Below are 22,091 nucleotides of genomic sequence, written 5' to 3'. Positions count from 1 at the left end.
CATCTCATCTCATCTCATCTCATCTCATCTCATCTCATCTCATCTCATCTCATCTCATCTCATCTCATCTCATCTCATCTCATCTCATCTCATCTCATCTCATCACATCACATCACATCACATCACATCACATCACATCACATCACATCACATCACATCACATCACATCACATCACATCACATCACATCACATCACATCACATCACATCTCATCTCATCTCATCTCATCTCATCTCATCTCATCACAAGCTTCTCATATACATTCTTAAAAGGTTATCAAGGATAAGCACAATAAAGCTAAAAGCTTATTTCCATTGTGGTCCTTAAATGGGTGCACTGAGCACTGAGTGCTTGAGTCTGAATGGTCCTCACTCAAAGCAATCTCACTGAGTGCACTTTCCGTGAATTACAGTAATATACCGGGACTTTGATATGCAAGAGGTAAACATGACTCGTCCCGCTCAGGTCCAGGAGGTAAAGCAGGAACTGAGGACCAGAGCTGAGGGAGAGGCCAGACTACAGCGGGCCAGCGGCTGGATCTCTGCTCAGAGAGGCTGGCTGACCTCCGCCCTGACGCCCAGCGCTCACTCTGAAGTAGAGGCGAGCATCGCGACATGTCAGGTAGGATCACCTTCAATGCCTAAGTCAACATCCAAGCACTCTCTTATTAAGAACATTCTTACTGATTCCTGCAACTGTTTCTCAACCCAGTAGCATCCCCAACCCCCTGTCTGTCACGGTGCCCGTCTCACTGCTATAGCTTTATGCCTCTCGCTTGTCCGTCTTAATGCATGGGTGTGCTACTCTCTGTGCTCGTTTCCATTGTTCTGCTCGCTTATTTGGACGTGTCCCTTTGTCCTTTAACTTTTTAAGATTGTTGTGCTTTTAGTTGGGTCTTCCAAAAGTTTGCATTGCGGCTGTCGTTTAGCTGCAGTATGTCGGAAAGGCTTAACCTGAATTATCTTTTCAACAACCCCCCCCCCCCTCTTCAATAGGCGTTGTCTCTTGCCAGGCCATCATTGTAAATAAGAATTTGTTCTTAATTGATTTGCCTGGTTAAATAAAGGTAAAATAAAAATTTCTAATTAAATTAAATTAAATTAAAAAAGGAATCAGGGATGACCTGTAACGAGCCTGCTGGACCTGGCTCTGAGGCTGCGGTAACGCCTCCCGGAAGGGGCAGCAGTTGGAACAAGCTGTTGTTGGGATGGCCGGGGTCTTTTATGATCTTCCGGGCCTTGCTGAGCGCACCGGTTGTTGTAGGTTTATTAACTTACAAAGTCTGGGATGACCAAGACAAAGCCGGGTGATTAATTGACTTAAGAGGAGACAGTCCTATTAATCACAGCCGGGAATCCAGGCATGGATATGGCAGCCCCATAAATCCACGATACCCCTAAATCCATCACCACCCCAGGGAGATATGTTTCATTGTATCAAGTAGCTGTAGCCAATGTGTCATCACAAAGAAAACACTTAGAGCTTGTTCGTTTCCGTGGTCAATATGTGGCTCTTTGAAAGATGGCTGCAGGCCATTGGGGAGACGAGCACAACTATTATTATTTGTATTACTGAATGAAACTGTAAACAGAGAGGCCTATTGGGATGCTAGATCCTAATGTGAAACACTGTGATTTACCTTACCTTGCTACCTCTCTATTTTTTTTTATCTGTTTTATGCTCGCTTATGCCTGTATTTTTCACTGTTGTGAAGCACTTTGAACTGCAACTTCTGTATGAAAAGTGCTATACAAATAAAGTTATTATTATTTATTACTATCTAAATCCTCTACAGTCGGCCCAAAGCGCTCTGAGCGCACAGTGTTTAACATCCATCAGAAGAGTGACTTGCATTCTTCATGATATCTGATTCTACGCGCATGTGTCCGATTTCTTCAAATGTAATAACAAGACATGTCAGGTTTTCCCTAAGAGGTAGTTAACTAGGGGGATGCCATTTCCTTGCGTGTCCGCTAACACTTCTTATTTATACAGCACAAATTAAGTACCTAATGAGGAACTTTATGTTAACAAAACACAGGAACAAATATGATATTTAACTGCTAGTACATTTTTAGGGTTAGAGGTAAGCAGGCGGAGAGAAGGAAATAGAGATAGGTATTGTAGTAATTTACTACTGTAGTTCTTTACTACTGTAGTCATTTACTACTGTAGTCATTTACTACTGTAGTCATTTACTACTGTAGTTCTTTACTACTGTAGTTCTTTACTACTGTAGTCATTTACTACTGTAGTTCTTTACTACTGTAGTTCTTTACTACTGTAGTCATTTACTACTGTAGTTCATTTCTACTGTAGTCATTTACTACTGTAGTTCTTTAATACTGTAGTTATTTACTACTGTAGTTCTTTACTAATGTAGTTATTTACTACTGTAGTCATTTACTTCTGTAGTTATTTAATACTGTAGTTATTTACTACTGTAGTCATTTACTTCTGTAGTTATTTAATACTGTAGTTATTTTCTACTGTAGTTATTTAATACTGTCGTTATTTACTACTGTAGTTATTTAATACTGTAGTTATTTAATACTGTAGTTATTTACTACTGTAGTTATTTAATACTGTAGTTCTTTACTAATGTAGTAATTTACTACTGTAGTTCTTTACTACTGTAGTTATTTACTACTGTAGTTATTTAATACTGTAGTTATTGACTACTGTAGTCATTTACTACTGTAGTCATTTACTACTGTAGTTCTTTACTAATGTAGTTCTTTACTAATGTAGTTATTTAATACTGTAGTTATTTAATACTGTAGTTCTTTACTACTGTAGTTCTTTACTACTGTAGTTCTTTACTAGGCTGTAGTTATTTTCTACTGTAGTTATTTACAACTGTAGTTATTTACTACTGTAGTTATTTAATACTGTAGTTATTTAATACTGTAGTTATTTACTACTGTAGTTCTTTACTACTGTAGTCATTACTACTGTAGTCATTTACTACTGTAGTTCTTTACTACTGTAGTCATTTACTACTGTAGTCATTTACTACTGTAGTAATTTACTACTGTAGTCATTTACTACTGTAGTTGTTCACTAATGTAGTTCTTTACTACTGTAGTTCTTTACTACTGTAGTCATTTACTACTGTAGTTCTTCACTAATGTAGTTCTTTACTACTGTAGTCATGTTATACTGTAGTTTTTTAATACTGTAGTTATTTACTACTGTAGTTATTTTCTACTGTAGTTCATTTCTACTGTAGTTATTTTCTACTGTAGTTCCTTTCTACTGTAGTTATTGTCTACTGTCTGTAGTTATTTACTTCTGTAGTTATTTAATACTGTAGTTATTTACTACTGTAGTTCTTTAGTACTGTAGTTATTTAATACTGTAGTTATTTAATACTGTAGTTATTTACTGAATGCGTCATTGGAAAGTGAGGCAGAAGCCATTCTAGAAGGGTTCCCCCGCTCTGAGACATCAGGTCTGAGAGAGACTTGAGTAACCGCTCAACCATTTCTTAACATATAGCTCCTCATCGGTTCTCGGCTATCTATTCATTATCACTGTGGCCTCTGAAGTGAAGTGTACGTCTGTATCTCAGGGCCTTGAGGAGAAGATCAGGATGAAATCGGCTGCTCTGCAGGAGTTGAGAATCAGACGTGCCGGAGGAGAAGGCGGTGGACGTGGTTTCGTCTCGCAGACGGACAGAGTCATCAAGGCCTGCACAGATCTCAGTCAACAGGTGAGCGGACACGTGTGTACAGAGCTTGGTGCTGACGCTGCCAAGGTGGGGGTTCAACTCATAGATATATATAGAACACTAGATAGCTTGCCCTCGCTGCCGGCCAATGGAGAGCGACGTCACTGAACCGCCGCCATCTTGCTCCAGTTAGCCTTGAGTGAGAGTGAGTGAGCTGCACAGACAAAAATACTCATAACTCGCTGAAATATTGACGGATTTACAAACGGTTTGGTTTATTACAAGCATTATTAACGTGGCTATGATTCAAGCGGTTTGTAAAAAAAAACATCTTTAAATTTTTCTTTTTTTTATAAGTATGCAGTATCATAACTACATCTTTGATGTTTATAGCAAACCAACCCGTTTGTAAATCCGTCAATATTTCAGCGAGTTATGAGTCTTTTTGTCTGTGCAGCTCACTCACTCTCACTCAAGGCTAACTGGAGCAAGATGGCGGCGGTTCAGTGACGCTGGTGACTCCGCCTTAAGCTATCTAGTGTTCTATAGATATCTATGGTTCAACTCCCACTGCAGCCACCCATTTTGTGGACCCCAGGAAGACTAGTTGTTGTCATGCAACAGCTAATGGGGATCCTAATAAACTCAAACTCATACTGAGAGATCGTTCTTCTTCATGCAGTCATTATTCCATCTGTTGTTGATTATGCTTGTCTACTACTAGACATGCAGGCGTTCATTAATTCACCACAGACGCCAGGCAATTAGTCAATCCGTTCAAATACTAATCTCAACATGGAATTTGATTTAGCTTATTTTTCTTATTTATATGACTGTTTGGTAGAATTAATTAGAATGAGATAGTTTTCCCCCGTTTACGCTCAACTCATCAGATGTAGTGGCTGTAGTTAAAACTGAATTTAACCAACACAGACATTTATAATGTGTTTAACATACTTTATTTGGTGGTGTCTCATAAATTACTGTAGTCTGTTTAAACATGTAATTTGTGCTCTAAGATGGTGTGTAGTGGTTAAGATCCTTGTCTCTGGAGCAACATGTCCCCCTCGCTGGCTTAGGGTTGAATCCCACCAGAGCCGTATGTCCTCTGTCTCTTGTGTCTCCTCTACTCTGTCTCCCTCTCACCTTTCCTACTGTCTCAGTAAAGAACCTTATCTCCTGTGTCTCCTCTACTCTGTCTCCCTCTCAGCCTTCCTACTGTCTCAATAAAGAACCTTCTATCCTGTGTCTCTCCTACTCTGTCTCCCTCTCAGCCTTCCTACTGTCTCAATAAAGAACCTTCTCTCCTGTGTCTCCCTCTCAGCCTCCATACTGTCTCAATAAAGAACCTTCTCTCCTGTGTATCCCCTACTCTGTCTCCCTCTCAGCCTTCCTACTGTCTCAATAAAGAACCTTCTCTCCTGTGTCTCCCTCTCAGCCGTCCTACTGTCTCAATAAAGAACATTCTCTCCTGTGTCTCCCCTACTCTGTCTCCCTCTCAGTCTTCCTACTGTCTTAATAAAGAACCTTCTCTCCTGTGTCTCCCTCTCAGCCTTCCTACTGTCTCAATACAGAACATTCTCTCATGTGTCTCCTCTACTCTGTCTCTCTCAGTCGTCCTACTGTCTCAATAGAAAACATTATCTCCTGTGTCTCCCCTACTCTGTCTCCCTTTCAGTTTTCCTACTGTCTTAATACAGAACCTTCTCCTGTGTCCCCCTACTCTTGTCTCCCTCTCAGCCTTCCTACTGTCTCAATACAGAACCTTCTCTCCTGTGTCTCCTCTACTCTGTCTCTCTCAGTCGTCCTACTGTCTCAATAGAAAACATTATCTCCTGTGTCTCCTCTACTCTGTCTCCCTCTCAGCCTTCCTACTATCTTAATAAAGAACATTATCTCATGTGTCTCTCCTACTCTGTCTCCCTCTCAGCCTTCCTACTATCTCAATAAAAATAATTCTCTCCTGTGTCCCCCCTACCCTGCCCTGTCTCTCAGCCTTCCTACTGTCTCAATAAAGAACCTTCTCTCCTGTGTCTCCCCTACTCTGTCTCCATTTCAGCCTTTTGTAACATGTTTTCAGTTGACTTTTAATTCAATTAAATAAAGTACTAAGAGGAGTGGACCATGCAACTCTCCTTTAAAAATGTAATATCATACAGAATGTGTCACTGGCTCTCGGTATTGTTTAGCCATCAATCGATTTCATCAAGCAGACAGAGAGTCACTCCGGTGTTGTCCTTCTTCAGAACGCCACTGTGAGACAGAGACTAATGGAGGTACAGAAGCTGTGGGACCGTGTGGAGAAGGGACTGGCAGAGGCTACGCTGAAGACACTGAGGACACAGCAGGCTCTGGATCACCTCTGTGGTCCTCAGCTCTCTCTCCCGGCCCAACGAGATCTCCATGACGGGCTACAGGTACGGGTTTTACTACAGGCCCAACGAGACCTCCATGACGGGCTACAGGTACGGGTTTTACTACAGGCCCAACGAGACCTCCATGACGGGCTACAGGTACGGGTTTTACTACAGGCCCAACGAGACCTCCATGACGGGCTACAGGTACAGGCTTTACTACAGGCCCAACGAGACCTCCATGATGGGCTACAGGTACAGGCTTTACTACTGTACAGCTTGGTGCTGGTGGTTGTTGTTGTTGTTGTTGTTGTTGTTGTTGTTGTTGTTGTGTTGTCTTCTCCTCCTTATTCCCCTTTATCATCATCTTCTTCTTCTCCTTATTATCTGTATTCTTTGTATTCTCCTTCTTCCTCTCCTTTTTATCCTCTTTCATCTTTTTCTCTTTCTCCCCCTTATTCTTCTCCTTTCCCTCCTTCTTTTTCTCCTCTTTCTTCTTCTTCTCCTCCTTCTCATGTTTCTTCTTCTTCTCCTCTTTCTTCTCCTCTTTCTTCTTCTTCTTCTTCTTCTTCTTCTTCTTCTTCTTCTTCTTCTTCTTCTTCTTCTTCTTCTTCTTCTTCTTCTTCTTCTTCTTCTTCTTCTTCTTCTTCTTCTTCTTCTTCTCTGTCATCTTCTTCTTCTTCTTCTTCTTCTTCTTCTCTGTCATCTTCTCTGTCATCTTCTCCTCCTCCTCCTCCTCCTCCTCCTCCTCCTCCTCCTCCTCCTCCTTCTTCTGCTTCACCACAGTCACTGAACGTTGTGTTTATTTTGTTGGAAGCAGCTCCTACATGGACAGACGGAGCCGTGTGACTCAGAGTGGGACCGACTGAGTCAGAGTGTCTCCAGGCTCGGAGACATGACCGGCCCTGCTGCCATCGTCCTCCTCGCCGAGCAGGTGGAGAGAGGAAGAGCAAGGTCAGTACACGCACACACACACACACACACACACACACACACACACACACACACACACACACACACACACACACACACACACACACACTGAAGAATACATACACATACACATACACACACTTCTGGTAACATCAGAACAAACACAGCACCAAAATCTAATGTTCTCAAACTCACTGGGATATATAGGTCAATAGTGCTCTGGAATGCTCTGCCGAAAAACATCTCATCCACAATACATAATATTACTTTCAAAAAGAATATCTATCTTGCAAACTTGTAACTGTTATGTGTATTTTATAATTTTTCTTTTTGTTTGACTGGAATGTTGGATTTTATAATATGAATTTGTATATATGTATACATTTTTTATTTATGTGTTTTGTTTTATTTTTTATTCTTATTTTCTGTTGTACATTTGTATTGTATTTGTTTTGTCCAGGACCCCAGGAAGACTAGAGGCTCTTTCATGTGTCTCTAATGTGGATCCTTTTAATAAACATAAACATACTCGCATCAAAAACACCACTCACCCATCCTCATCCCCCACGCCTCTCTCTCCCAGGTGGGCTCAGGTGAGCGGAGACGTGGCTCAGCGGCTCCAGAGGAGCCAGGCCCTGCTGCAGGTGTGGGGGCTCTACGCCCGCCTGGTGGCCTCCCTCTCCCAGCGCCTGGAGGCCCTGAGGGGGGAGGTGGCTCTGCTTGGAGGACCCCCTGGACAGGACAACACCGTGACGCCGGTCGCAGCCAGGATACTCGCTGCCCACGTGAGTGATTTATTTCTGGGTGCAAGCGTCTTTTTTCAATCGTTCCCAATGAGCAGTGAGCGTATTGCGGTCGCACGGGCCCTTAGGATGGGAAGAGATAACAGCTTGTTTCAACGCACAATACTTAAAGGTGCACTGCATAGTTTTTAACTCTGTACGGCGACCTTGGGTGCTTTGAAAGGCGCCTTCAAATAAAATGCATTATTATTATTATTATTATTATTATTATTATTATTATTATTATTATTATTATTATTATTATTATTATTATTATTATTATTATTATTATTTATGTAGGAAATAGGACTAGGTTTCCAAACTATCCCTTTAAGTATCAAAATAATGAAACGCCAAAGTGTCTTATGTTATAGAACAGCTTCAAATGTGTTTTTCTTTATACAAGTATAATGTATAAAACAGTTTTATTTTTACATCATCTGTTTATAGACGTTTGCTTTTATAATCTGAATCTATATAATATGAATCTATCTATTAAAGGATTTCTATTCTATTCTATACTGAACCTGAATCTACCCTTTCCAGACTCTCCAGCAGAATGCAGACAATTTGCAGACTGACCTGGAGGGGGTGCTAGAGGCCTCCAAGGATCTAATCGGTCACCTGGCCCAGGGTGCTGCCCTCATCCAATCAGAGAGCCGGCTGCTGTCACGCAGTGTCCTTCAACTCGGCCAGACTCTAGCAGATAATCTGAGTCAGCTGCAGGTACACTTGAATGAATGAATGAATGAATGAACGAATGAATGAATGAATGAATGAATGAATGAATGAATGAATGAATGAATGAATGAATGAATGAATGAGGTTTGTGTGACTTGAACTTGAGATTAGGCTAGATATGTATATAGTACAGCGGTTCTCAAACTACGGATCACGGCCCAAAGTGGGGTTGTGGGTAGGTGACAGTGACGCATTGGCAAGTAAAAAAATCAATATATATAAAAAATCAATATATATTATAAAAAAAATTTTATGTTCTGGCAAAATATTCTGGCTTAACACTTTGAGTGCCAACGACGAGATTTCTCGTTAGTTCATGCCAACCGTTCAGTGCCAACAACGAGAGATCTTGTTTTTTTTTATTATCGATTTCCATTCATTTTTCATCAATCTAGCCTCACGTTACCAGTGGGGATCTGTCTGAACTCGAACAGGGAAAATACTGCCCCCTATCGTCTCTCCGGATGGTACTCCACCCCTTTGGATTGGATTGAATGAAACGCATGGAGAAAAAAAAGTCCTGCTTCCACATTTTACTTGTCAGGCATGTAACCGGAGACGATCGAAGTCATCGCCGACCACCAGAACAGCGGAGAATGTGTGTTTCCAGTACCCAGCGTTGGATCAATAAACGCGATCGATATTTGGAATGGTGATCAGGAATTGGAATCATCTTTTTGGAGAACATCTGATCTGAGGTAAGGAATCTATTTTACCAGTCTTGGGATAATCAGAGCTGTTTTCAGCTATATATCAACATGTGCCATATGTGTGTATGTGTGTGTGTGCTGATCAGGAAATAAGATAATCGATTTTTCAGCCCGCTTCTATAGCGTGCATAAGTACACATATACTATCGATAATCTAGCGTTTATTTGAAAACGATTCTTAATAGGCCGAACGTGTTTTGTGTATTCCAGTGTATTCCAGTAAAGGGCGATTATCACAGAATCTTCTGAAATTTTCTGAAACTTTCAAAAACGAGCGTTTTTCAAAATGGTATAAAACGGAAATGAACCGATTAAAAAAAACTATCCGTTTCGACAATGTTGACTGCAAACAAGTCATTGATAAGCGACAGCCATATTAGACACATAGCCATAATCTAAGATATAGTTTATGCGTTCGCAAATATGAGAGCTCTGTCATTGAAGTGGGTGGTGGCATTCAACAGGGTTCCGGGGCACCGGACCCGTGGCACTCAAAGTGTTAATATGCCTCGTTTTATAAATGTGTATTGATGACATAGTGTTGTAATAACATTTTCTAATAAATAGGCATTATCAAGTTCAACGACGTGTGCTTTTATTTTGATATTCCTTAATTCCACGCTGAAATTTTGTGGGGTCGCCAAAAATAAAATCCTAAATAAAATGGGGTCGTGGTATAAAAAAGTTTGAGAACCCCTGATATAGTATATATACAAGACATGATACTCTGAGGTATTTAACTAAACCTCAGAGGAACTGGGTCAGTTTTTTGTCCTAGTGAATGAACAGGTGCAGTTTAACACTTTCACTGCCACACGACAGCTGTCGTGTGGCAGTGAAAGGGTTAACCTTCTGTGTATTGTCCCGGTGAAACGGTTAATCGTTTTGGTAGTGCGGCAGTGAAAGGGTTAATGAACGACGGTCGTGTGACGATCCAGGATTTATTCTGCATATGGCTCCGACATCCTTGTAGCCTTTTTTTTTTTTTTTTTTTACTTTATTTTTTAGCGTTTATCGCTTTTCTGGTCAAGCATGACCGACAGAAACAGGTTGAAATGGGATGTAGAGCAGGGGAAGACATTCTGAGAAATTACGGCGGGTCCGGGAATCGAACTCGTGTCCCCCAGATCCGTGACGAGCACGGTTTTCCCCGACGCAGAAATAGCGCCGAGATATGCGGTGAGCTACGGGAGCTCCCCCCCTTGTAGCCTTTTAAGTGTATTGAGACCTATAAAATGAAGTCACATAATGTGAGCGTGTTTTCCGGCATAGGAGGAGCTTGGGCAGCTCCAGGACTTCGACGGGAGCTTGGAGTCTCTGGAGAGACACCTGGAGGACTGGGACCACAGGCTGGAGGACGTGTCTCGGACCTTGTATGAGGACATACCCCAGGTAGGGTCTCATGAATGGATTTCTTTTTATTTTTTATTTTTTATTAGCGATCTGAATTCATATTTCATCAACCGAGTCTACCATTGGTAAATCAGCCACTCCAGGCGCTCGGATGTGAAAAAAGCGCCCCCTATCGTATCCCAGATGGTAATTCACCCTTTTGGATTGGACTCAATGAAAAGGCATGAGAAAAAAAGACCCGGACTCCACATTTAACTTCTCACGCATGTGACCGGAGTCGATCAGTTTCATTCTGGACCCTCAGAGCAGCGGGGATTATGTGTTGTACAGTTTAGAGCTGACTCTAAATCAGTGCTCTGTGTGAGGCTTTGTGAATATGGACCCAGGACGCTTTCTTTAACCTTCCTGCTGCCTCCAGGGGCGGCTGTTTACATTGAAACCAATGTTAAAGCTAGAGGTACAGGAGCTTGTTGATGAATTTACTTCTGATGTTTATGTTTTTAAGTATGGATGGAGCTATAATGGTTATGTGTTCAATCTGTAAGATGCTGAGGCATCAGTATGTACGAGATAGAGAAGAATGAATGTAGAGATGAGGTTTGAATCCTGGGTAAATCTTGGTAAAAATTAGCTCCCAGGTGTGTGCGTGCGTGCCTGTGTGTGTGTGTGTGTTTCCTTGTGCTGAAGCCATTCCCCCATGTCACTATTTTAAATAAGAACGTGTTCTCGTTCACCTCGCCTCGACAAATTTGGATTAAGATTTCAGACATTTTAATTTTTTTGTGTAGCTTAACTTAAGATGTCACGTCAAGCTCTCACCCTCACACAGGGTTGATATTCTGGCATTGCTAACAACTGGTCTCAATCGGAATTGAAACCTCATTTGAGTGTAAGAGCTCACACAGATATTTTACACCCAAATGAAGCGGCCCCCGATTTTACATCTAGGTGACATCACAAAATTCAAGGAATCTCTCTCCGTTTTCTTGCTTTAGGAGAGAGTGGTGCACGTACTGTATACTGACTACAAACACTGACTGAACCGTCCTGTTGCACAGAAATAACATATCTGAATTCTTGAAATGGGTGGAATTCCCCTTTAAGATGGCATGTAGCAGCCTAAATGGTGATTCTGTGTGTGTGTGTGTCTGGTGTATAATTATTTTTTAAATAAAATTAAAAGTTTTTAAAAATCTAACCCTAACTAACCTTACTGTCATGCACTTGTCCTAATAAACTATACACTGTAGCACTCAACACTTTGATGAACATTGTCACTCAGCTGATAGAGTTGTGCCCTTCCTGATGACTTGTCGTACAGAACTTGTAAGTCGCTTTGGATAAAAGCGTCAGCTAAATGACTAAATGACTCAATGTAAATGTATAGTACTGTGTGACCCTGACAGGCTGTGATGCCGTTGTGTCCTCAGTCTGGCCTTCTGGAGCTCAGTGGACGCTCTCCTGACCTGGATGTGCTGAACGAGATCAGCTACACCGTGTCGCTGAGTGACGCCGCTGCCCACAGGCTGCAGAGCCTCAACCGCTGCTGGGCACTCACCTCCACCAGGGCCCTGGAGAGCTACAGGTAGGAGAGCACCTCCACCAGGGGGCGCTACAGGGAGGAGAGCACCTCCACTAGGGGGAGCTACAGGTAGGAGAGCACCTCCACTAGGGGAGCTACAGGTAGGAGAGCACCTCCACCAGGGGGCGCTACAGGTAGGAGAGCACCTCCACTAGGGGGAGCTACAGATCAGTATAATAACACCTCCACTAGGGGGAGCTACAGGTAGGAGAGCACCTCCACTAGGGCCCTGGAGAGCTACAGGTAGGAGAGCACCTCCACTAGGGGGCGCTACAGGTAGGAGAGCACCTCCACCAGGGCCCTGGAGAGCTACAGGTAGGAGAGCACCTCCACTAGGGGGAGCTACAGGTAGGAGAGCACCTCCACTAGGGGGAGCTACAGGTAGGAGAGCACCTCCCTCCACTAGGGGGAGCTACAGGTAGGAGAGCACCTCCACTAGGGGGAGCTACAGGTAGGAGAGCACCTCCACTAGGGGGAGCTACAGGTAGGAGAGCACCTCCACTATAGGGGGAGCTACAGGTAGGAGAGCACCTCCACTAGGGGGAGCCACAGGTAGGAGAGCACCTCCACTAGGGGGAGCCACAGGTAGGAGAGCACCTCCACTAGGGGGAGCTACAGGTAGGAGAGCACCTCCACTAGGGGGAGCCACAGGTAGGAGAGCACCTCCACTAGGGGGAGCTACAGGTAGGAGAGCACCTTCACTAGGGGGAGCCACAGGTAGGAGAGCACCTCCACTAGGGGGAGCCACAGGTAGGAGAGCACCTCCACTAGGGGGAGCTACAGGTAGGAGAGCACCTCCACTAGGGGGAGCTACAGGTAGGAGAGCACCTCCACTAGGGGGAGCCACAGGTAGGAGAGCACCTTCACTAGGGGGAGCTACAGGTAGGAGAGCACCTCCACTAGGGGGAGCCACAGGTAGGAGAGCACCTTCACTAGGGGGAGCTACAGGTAGGAGAGCACCTCCACTAGGGGGAGCTACAGGTAGGAGAGCACCTCCACTAGGGGGAGCCACAGGTAGGAGAGCACCTCCACTAGGGGGAGCCACAGGTAGGAGAGCACCTCCACTAGGGGGAGCCACAGGTAGGAGAGCACCTCCACTAGGGGGAGCTACAGGTAGGAGAGCACCTCCACTAGGGGGAGCCACAGGTAGGAGAGCACCTCCACTAGGGGGAGCTACAGGTAGGAGAGCACCTCCACTAGGGGGAGCCACAGGTAGGAGAGCACCTCCACTAGGGGGAGCTACAGGTAGGAGAGCACCTCCACCAGGGGGAGCTACAGGTAGGAGAGCACCTCCACTAGGGGGAGCCACAGGTAGGAGAGCACCTCCACTAGGGGGAGCTACAGGTAGGAGAGCACCTCCACTAGGGGAGCTACAGGTAGGAGAGCACCTCCACTAGGGGGAGCCACAGGTAGGAGAGCACCTCCACTAGGAGAGCTACAGGTAGGAGAGCACCTCCACTAGGGGAGCTACAGGTAGGAGAGCACCTCCACTAGGGGGAGCTACAGGTAGGAGAGCACCTCCACTAGGGGGAGCCACAGGTAGGAGAGCACCTCCACTAGGGGGAGCTACAGGGAGGAGAGCACCTTCACTAGGGGGAGCTACAGGTAGGAGAGCACCTTCACTAGGGGGAGCTACAGGTAGGAGAGCACCTCCACTAGGGGGAGCCACAGGTAGGAGAGCACCTCCACTAGGGGGAGCTACAGGTAGGAGAGCACCTCCACTAGGGGGAGCTACAGGTAGGAGAGCACCTACACTAGGGGGAGCTACAGGTAGGAGAGCACCTCCACTAGGGGGAGCTACAGGTAGGAGAGCACCTCCACTAGGGGGAGCCACAGGTAGGAGAGCACCTCCACTAGGGGGCGCTACAGGTAGGAGAGCACCTCCACTGGGGGAGCTACAGGTAGGAGAGCACCTCCACTAGGGGGAGCTACAGGTAGGAGAGCACCTCCACTAGGGGGAGCTACAGGTAGGAGAGCACCTCCACTAGGGGGAGCTACAGGTAGGAGAGCACCTCCACTAGGGGGAGCTACAGGTCAGTATAATAACACCTCCACTAGGATACAGGTCAGTATAATAACACCTCCACTAGGGGAGCTACAGGTAGGAGAGCACCTCCACTAGGGGGCGCTACAGGTAGGAGAGCACCTCCACTAGGGGGAGCTACAGGTAGGAGAGCACCTCCACTAGGGGGAGCTACAGGTCAGTATAATAACACCTCCACTAGGGGGAGCTACAGGTCAGTATAATAATAATAACACCTCCACTAGGATACAGGTCAGTATAATAACTAGGGCTGTCAGTTTATCGCGTTAATTAGATTAATTAATTACACAGCAAATAATCACGTTATGAAAATTAATTAATTACAAAAAAAAGTTTTTTTTTTTTTTTTTTTTATAATAATATTTTTTTTTTATCTCATTCATTCCATAAGCATGTAGAATACAGAATACACATTTACAGATTTTTTTTAATATGGTCCATTTGCATGTTCTTGGTATCTGATTCTAGGGACATCTATGAATCTCAGGGAATGTATATTGCCAATTTCCCAGTGTCAGAAATACTGTGGGCTAGATCCACAAAGAATGGATTGCACGGTGCAAGTTGCACCCTTACTTACAATTCATTATGAATTGAAAATGGGGGACCCTGATGTAAACAAGACGAAAGTCTTACTCTGGTCTGCATTCCCTTAACAATTGTGTGTATTGAGCCGTACTGTATTGTACCCATTCTGCAATCTGTTAATAACATTTTCATTCAATCAATCAATCTGCGCGGTGATTGATTGAATGAACATTTTATTTTGAGTAAATTGTAATGAACCAAATGAGAATATCAATACAATTTTTTTTATCTTTGACTGTGAATAACACCATGCTCAAATTGACCAGACCTGAAAAATCTAAGCAAATTAATAGATGGAAGATGATTAAACGGAAGGTTTTGTAGATACAGTACTGAATTCTGCCATCCGGACACATGCAATTTGAAATATGATTATAGAATATAGAATATGAGGCATAAAATGGTAATGCGATTAAAATGCGATTAATTAGATTAATTAATTACAAATCCTGTAATTAATTAGATACATTTTTTTAATCGCCTGACAGCACTAATAATAACACCTCCACTAGGGGGAGCTACAGGTCAGTATAATAACACCTCCACTAGGGGAGCTACAGGTAGGAGAGCACCTCCACTAGGGGGAGCTACAGGTCAGTATAATAACACCTCCACTAGGGGGAGCTACAGGTCAGTATAATAACACCTCCACTAGGGGAGCTACAGGTAGGAGAGCACCTCCACTAGGGGGAGCTACAGGTCAGTATAATAACACCTCCACTAGGGGGAGCTACAGGTCAGTATAATAACACCTCCACTAGGATACAGGTCAGTATAATAACACCTCAACTAGGATACAGGTCAGTATAATAACACCTCCACTAGGGGGAGCTACAGGTCAGTATAATAACACCTCCACTAGGGGGAGCTACAGGTCAGTATAATAACACCTCCACTAGGATACAGGTCAGTATAATAACACCTCCACTAGGATACAGGTCAGTGTAATAACACCTCCACTAGGATACAGGTCAGTGTAATAACACCTCCACTAGGATACAGGTCAGTGTAATAACACCTCCACTAGGGGGAGCTACAGGTCAGTATAATAACACCTCCACTAGGATACAGGTCAGTATAATAACACCTCCACTAGGATACAGGTCAGTATAATAACACCTCCACTAGGATACAGGTCAGTCTAATAACACCTCCACTAGGATACAGGTCAGTATAATAACACCTCCACTAGGATACAGGTCAGTATAATAACACCTCCACTAGGGGGAGCTACAGGTCAGTATAATAACACCTCCACTAGGATACAGGTCAGTATAATAACACCTCCACTAGGATACAGGTCAGTATAATAACACCTCCACTAGGATACAGGTCAGTATAATAACACCTCCACTAGGATACAGGTCAGTGTAATAACACCTCCACTAGGATACAGGTCAGTATAATAACACCTCCACTAGGGGGAGCTACAGGTCAGTATAATAATACCTCCACTAGGGGGAGCTACAGGTCAGTATAATAACACCTCCACTAGGATACAGGTCAGTATAATAACACCTCCACTAGGGGGAGCTACAGGTCAGTCTAATAACACCTCCACTAGGATACAGGTCAGTATAATAACACCTCCACTAGGGGGAGCTACAGGTCAGTATAATAACACCTCCACTAGGATACAGGTCAGTCTAATAACACCTCCACTAGGGGGAGCTACAGGTCAGTATAATAACACCTCCACTAGGGGGAGCTACAGGTCAGTATAATAACACCTCCACTAAGATACAGGTCAGTATAATAACACCTCCACTAGGATACAGGTCAGTATAATAACACCTCCACTAGGGGGAGCTACAGGTCAGTATAATAACACCTCCATTAGGATACAGGTCAGTATAATAACACCTCCACTAGGATACAGGTCAGTATAATAACACCTCCACTAGGATACAGGTCAGTATAATAACACCTCCACTAAGATACATGTCAGTATAATAACACCTCCACTAGGGGGAGCTACAGGTCAGTATAATAATACCTCCACTAGGGGGAGCTACAGGTCAGTCTAATAACACCTCCACTAGGATACAGGTCAGTATAATAACACCTCCACTAGGGGGAGCTACAGGTCAGTCTAATAACACCTCCACTAGGGGGAGCTACAGGTCAGTATAATAACACCTCCACTAGGGGGAGCTACAGGTCAGTCTAATAACACCTCCACTAGGCTACAGGTCAGTGTAATAACACCTCCACTAGGATACAGGTCAGTTTAATAACACCTCCACTAGGGGGAGCTACAGGTCAGTATAATAACACCTCCACTAGGGGGAGCTACAGGTCAGTATAATAACACCTCCACTAGGATACAGGTCAGTGTAATAACACCTCCACTAGGATACAGGTCAGTATAATAACACCTCCACTAGGGGGAGCTACAGGTCAGTATAATAACACCTCCACTAGGATACAGGTCAGTATAATAACACCTCCACTAGGGGGAGCTACAGGTCAGTATAATAACACCTCCACTAGGATACAGGTCAGTATAATAACACCTCCACTAGGGGGAGCTACAGGTCAGTATAATAACACCTCCACTAGGGGGAGCTACAGGTCAGTATAATAACACCTCCACTAGGATACAGGTCAGTTTAATAACACCTCCACTAGGGGGAGCTACAGGTCAGTGTAATAACACCTCCACTAGGGGGAGCTACAGGTCAGTATAATAACACCTCCACTAGGATACAGGTCAGTCTAATAACACCTCCTCTAGGATACAGGTCAGTATAATAACACCTCCACTAGGATACAGGTTAGTATAATAACACCTCCACTAGGGGGAGCTACAGGTCAGTCTAATAACACCTCCACTAGGATACAGGTCAGTATAATAACACCTCCACTAGGATACAGGTCAGTATAATAACACCTCCACTAGGATACAGGTCAGTATAATAACACCTCCACTAGGGGGAGCTACAGGTCAGTATAATAACACATCCACTAGGATACAGGTCAGTATAATAACACCTCCACTAGGATACAGGTCAGTGTAATAACACCTCCACTAGGGGGAGCTACAGGTCAGTCTAATAACACCTCCACTAGGGGGAGCTACAGGTCAGTGTAATAACACCTCCACTAGGGGGAGCTACAGGTCAGTATAATAACACCTCCACTAGGATACAGGTCAGTGTAATAACACCTCCACTAGGATACAGGTCAGTCTAATAACACCTCCACTAGGGGGAGCTACAGGTCAGTATAATAACACCTCCACTAGGATACAGGTCAGTCTAATAACACCTCCACTAGGGGGAGCTACAGGTCAGTATAATAACACCTCCACTAGGATACAGGTCAGTCTAATAACACCCCCGCTATTTTTATTTGGGAATATACAGGTGCAGAATATATCATATCAATTAGAATATCATGGAAAAGTTATTTTATTTCAGTGATTCAATTCAAAAAGCGAAACTCTCATAGATTATATATTCATTACACACAAAGTGAAATATTTCAAGCCTTTATTTGTTTTAATTTGGATGATTATGGCTTACAGCCCAAAATTCAGTATCTCAGACAGTTTGAATATTACATAAGACCAATAAAAAAAAATTTACATAGAAATGTCTGCCTTCAGGCCGTCAGGTGGCGTACTGGAGATTGCGCTCGTCACCAATGCAAGAGGCTGCGGTCTCGACTCCCGGAGTCAGCATTGCCTTGGCTTGGGCTCATCGCCATACTAACCCGTTTGGCTGGGTTAGGGGGAGGGAAGCCGTGGGTGGTAATCTGGCGTTGTGGACAGCGACGCCTACAGGTCAGGTCTGGGCGCTTGCTCAGCGGAGGCAGGACTTGAGGAAGGCAGTGTGACCTCCCACGCGTTACACTTCACCAATGAGAGCCCTCACTGCGAAGTGAGAAGAGAGCCACTGGCTGTCGCCGCACGTGTTGGAGGAAGCGTGCGGATGCTTCAGGGTTCCCTTGTACCGACCAGTAGGAGAACATGCGCACAACAACCAGGTAGGGGAGGGGGGGGGGGGGGGGAATTGGCACAACGACTAAATTGAGATGGGGAAAAATCAGAGAAAGAGATATACAAAAAATGTAAATAAAAAATGTCGGCCTTCTGAAAAGTATGTTCATGTATGTTCACTACTCAGTACTTGGTTGGGGCTCCTTTTGCACAAATTACTGCATCAATACAGCGGAATATATTGACTTTTCCACAATATTCTAATTTATTGAGCTGCACCTGTACATACTGAGTACATATGCCACAAAACTTCACTCAATTTGGCGTCGGTGGCGGTGGATTTTTTATAAAATTTGTACCCCATTTTGAATCACTTGTAAATGTTTTGCAAAGCACTCTCTGCCAGTACTGAGTAATTTAGGCTCCTCTCCCTCCACTTTGGCACGACCACTCCTCTGATGCTGTGATCCACTCTAAAATGATTTATCAACTGTTTAACAAGGGACTAAAAGGAAAGGTCTGTTGAACTCACTCCTCTGGTAGAAATACTGCCTCAAGCCTGCCAACTCTTTTGTTTGTCCGAGGAAAGCAACAGTTGTGATTGGTGGATTAAGAAAGGGGCCGGGGCTTGATATAGGTCCATTGAATCCTTCAGACGACGAAACATATAAATCAGTTTTATTAATATCCAATGAACAATGTTTTCAAACCCGATAAAGATGGTAAGTTAGAGTGTTGTGTTCATTCATAGTTAAAGACAGTACTTTATTATCTAAAGATGATAAGTTAGAGTGTTGTGTTCATTCATAGTTAAAGACAGTAGAGGTTGAGTACTTTATTATCTAAAGATGGCGGTGAGAGAGCGGTGTGTACATTTGTAGTTTGAGTACTTGCATGTAATGTACCACATTCACACTACAACTTATTTACTTTACAACTGCAAATGTATTAGCTGTACAAGAAATTTCAATACAGATTCATATGGTTCTTTATCTGAAGGGTTAAATTACAACAGCATATAAATATGAACATATGAAATAGGTTAGAATGTGGAATTGTGGTCCATACACTACGAAGGACGCCATAGCAGGCGTAGGCAAACTTCTACAGACAGTGTAGAGGAATCTAACATGAGTAAGGATGTTGTTGTGGCTGATGGTTGTTTAACACAGCAGGAGACGATATTTCCAATTTTAACAAGTAGGTAATTTATTTAGGAAAAGAAGTTTTTAACAGCAAAAGCTATGGCTCAGTAGACGGTCACCACAGTTGAAGGAAAACACTCTAACTCTCAATCCCTCTGCTTGTCCCCTAAATCCCCTCCCAGTCCTGCCCCCACATGACAGATATGATGACGTGTCATATCATGTCAGATATGACATGACGTACATTAAGATGACACGTAGATTTAACATCGGAGAGAGATAAAAACATTAAGAACATCGAAGAGAGATAAAGACATTAAGAAGAACATAGATTTAGATAAAAACATTAAGAACATCGAAGAGAGATAAACAAGATATGATGTACACACACGATATGATGTAAAACATTAAGAACATCGAAGAGAGATAAAGATTTAGTGAGATGTGTGTGTGTGTGTGTGTGTTTGTGTGTGTGTGTGTGTGTATGTGTGTGTGTGTCTGTGTGTGTGTGCGTCTGTGTACAGACGTGTGTGTATTGTATGTGTGTATTGTGTGTGTGTGTCTGTGTGTGTGTGCGTCTGTGTACAGACGTGTGTGTATTGTATGTGTGTATTGTGACACAGGGAATGTGTGTGTGTGTCGGTGTGTATGTCTGTGCGACTGTGTGTGTCTGTGTGTGTGTGTGTGTGTGTCTGTGTGACTGTGTGTGTCTGTGTGTGTGTGCTGTGTCTGTGTGTGTGTGCTGTGTATGTGTGTGTCTGTGTGTCTGTGTGTGTGTGCTGTGTCTGTGTGTGTGTGCTGTGTATGTGTGTGTCTGTGTGTGTGTGCTGTGTATGTATGAAAGAGAGAAAAGACACAAGATTAGAGCACACGATATGATGTACTGAAATGTCCATCTGCCTATCTTGAGGTTGTTTTAAGAACATCAGCCAGACTGTCGCCCTAGTGTCTTTGAGCCCTGCTAGTTGACCTATATTAAACTAGTCAAGACTAACCCCTTTCCTACCTCCACCCCCGTATACACATTTTCCACAACATTCCCCCATTTGGGGCTATCCCTAGTCCCACCCAAATCATATAACCAAGAAAATGTGAACGTCTAACTAAACGAGAAACCACAATTATATAATAAAAGTTTAAATGCCTAATCTAAACCAGAAACCTTACTTCATTCACTGGACCCCTAACGGACCAACAAAGGCTGACTACCGTTCTTACCAAAACACAAAACCGTTCCAAACAAGAGTAATAATAAAACATCAACAAAATACCCCAATTTATAATCCTAACCTGACAGACAAATCCCCCCAACCTCCACCGCTTACCAAATGAGCCACAGTTCCGGCCGGAAACCGCGACTCTCATCAGGGAAAGGAGAAGTTGACCGTCAGAACTAAACATAGAACATCCCTCCCAAAAAAAATGACATTGTCTCTTCCATAACATTGAGTCCTAGTGTCCATCGCTCAGCCCCCCTTCCATGCCCACGCCATAGTCTCCTCACCGTATTGCCAAAAAGTCACATTTTGCCAATACCGCAACCACCACGCCACACCTCCAGTCCCCGTAGAAGCATGTCCCCATGCCTGGACGGGAGGCGCTGGTCCCGACCTCACCACGTGTCCCCCCATCTTCGACGGGAGGTGCCCATCTTGCCCACTGCGTTAGCCCCCCCCCTTTGTCCCTCCAGTCCCCAGAACCGATCCCCAGACCACTTCTTCTCAATGCTTCCTCAGGCTCAGAACCGACACTCTGCCGATGCCCCTTCCCATTCCGGTTTGACCAGGACCACGAGTAAAATAAACAAAAAATAATAAAAAAATAAAAAATAATGCAATGATTTTCAATGGTTGCAATCTCTATGCCGAAGGATCATTAGAAAATCAGACTAAAATTCCTGGTTAAAGGAATAAACCAACAAAACTGCACTCAGACCATCCCCCGTCACTCTTAAAGGAAAGAACCAACAAAAAGAAAATGTCCCTACCTCACCATACCCCTAATCCTCTATCCCCTCGTCTCCCTCTAAGGCAGCATAAAGCTGAGGACATGGCCCGATTTGTGGCTCAATCTCTTTCTGTCCCACCATCAGCATTTGGCTCGTTACGTGTGAAGTTACCAGCCTACCCAAGAGAGGCATACCACAACAGAAAAGGAGAACCAATATCAACCCTGCCACCCCAATGGATATCCCCGTCTGCATCACTATTGTAACTGAGGGGTACAATTCCCTGACTGTATTA

At 43.9% G+C, this 22,091-nt stretch overlaps 1 protein-coding gene across 1 annotated transcript in view; it reads left to right on the top strand.

Moving 5' to 3' along the window:
• The window catches only part of LOC311223751 (uncharacterized protein), a gene marked incomplete at both ends in the record, with an annotated part of 318,597 nt that overhangs the window by 253,822 nt on the left and 42,684 nt on the right, over positions 1–22,091 (top strand). Inside the window, 8 exon segments of the mRNA XM_084308521.1 lie at positions 466–621; positions 3,575–3,715; positions 5,920–6,090; positions 6,848–6,981; positions 7,544–7,745; positions 8,289–8,468; positions 10,466–10,585; positions 11,977–12,131. Of these exon segments, the coding sequence (XP_084164647.1) occupies positions 466–621; positions 3,575–3,715; positions 5,920–6,090; positions 6,848–6,981; positions 7,544–7,745; positions 8,289–8,468; positions 10,466–10,585; positions 11,977–12,131 (1,259 nt within the window).

Source organism: Notolepis coatsorum (genome assembly GCF_963971535.1).
Source record: "Notolepis coatsorum genome assembly, chromosome: 2".
NCBI classification, from domain to species: domain Eukaryota; kingdom Metazoa; phylum Chordata; class Actinopteri; order Aulopiformes; family Paralepididae; genus Notolepis; species Notolepis coatsorum.
This window is presented reverse-complemented; position numbering and strand designations above follow the sequence as displayed.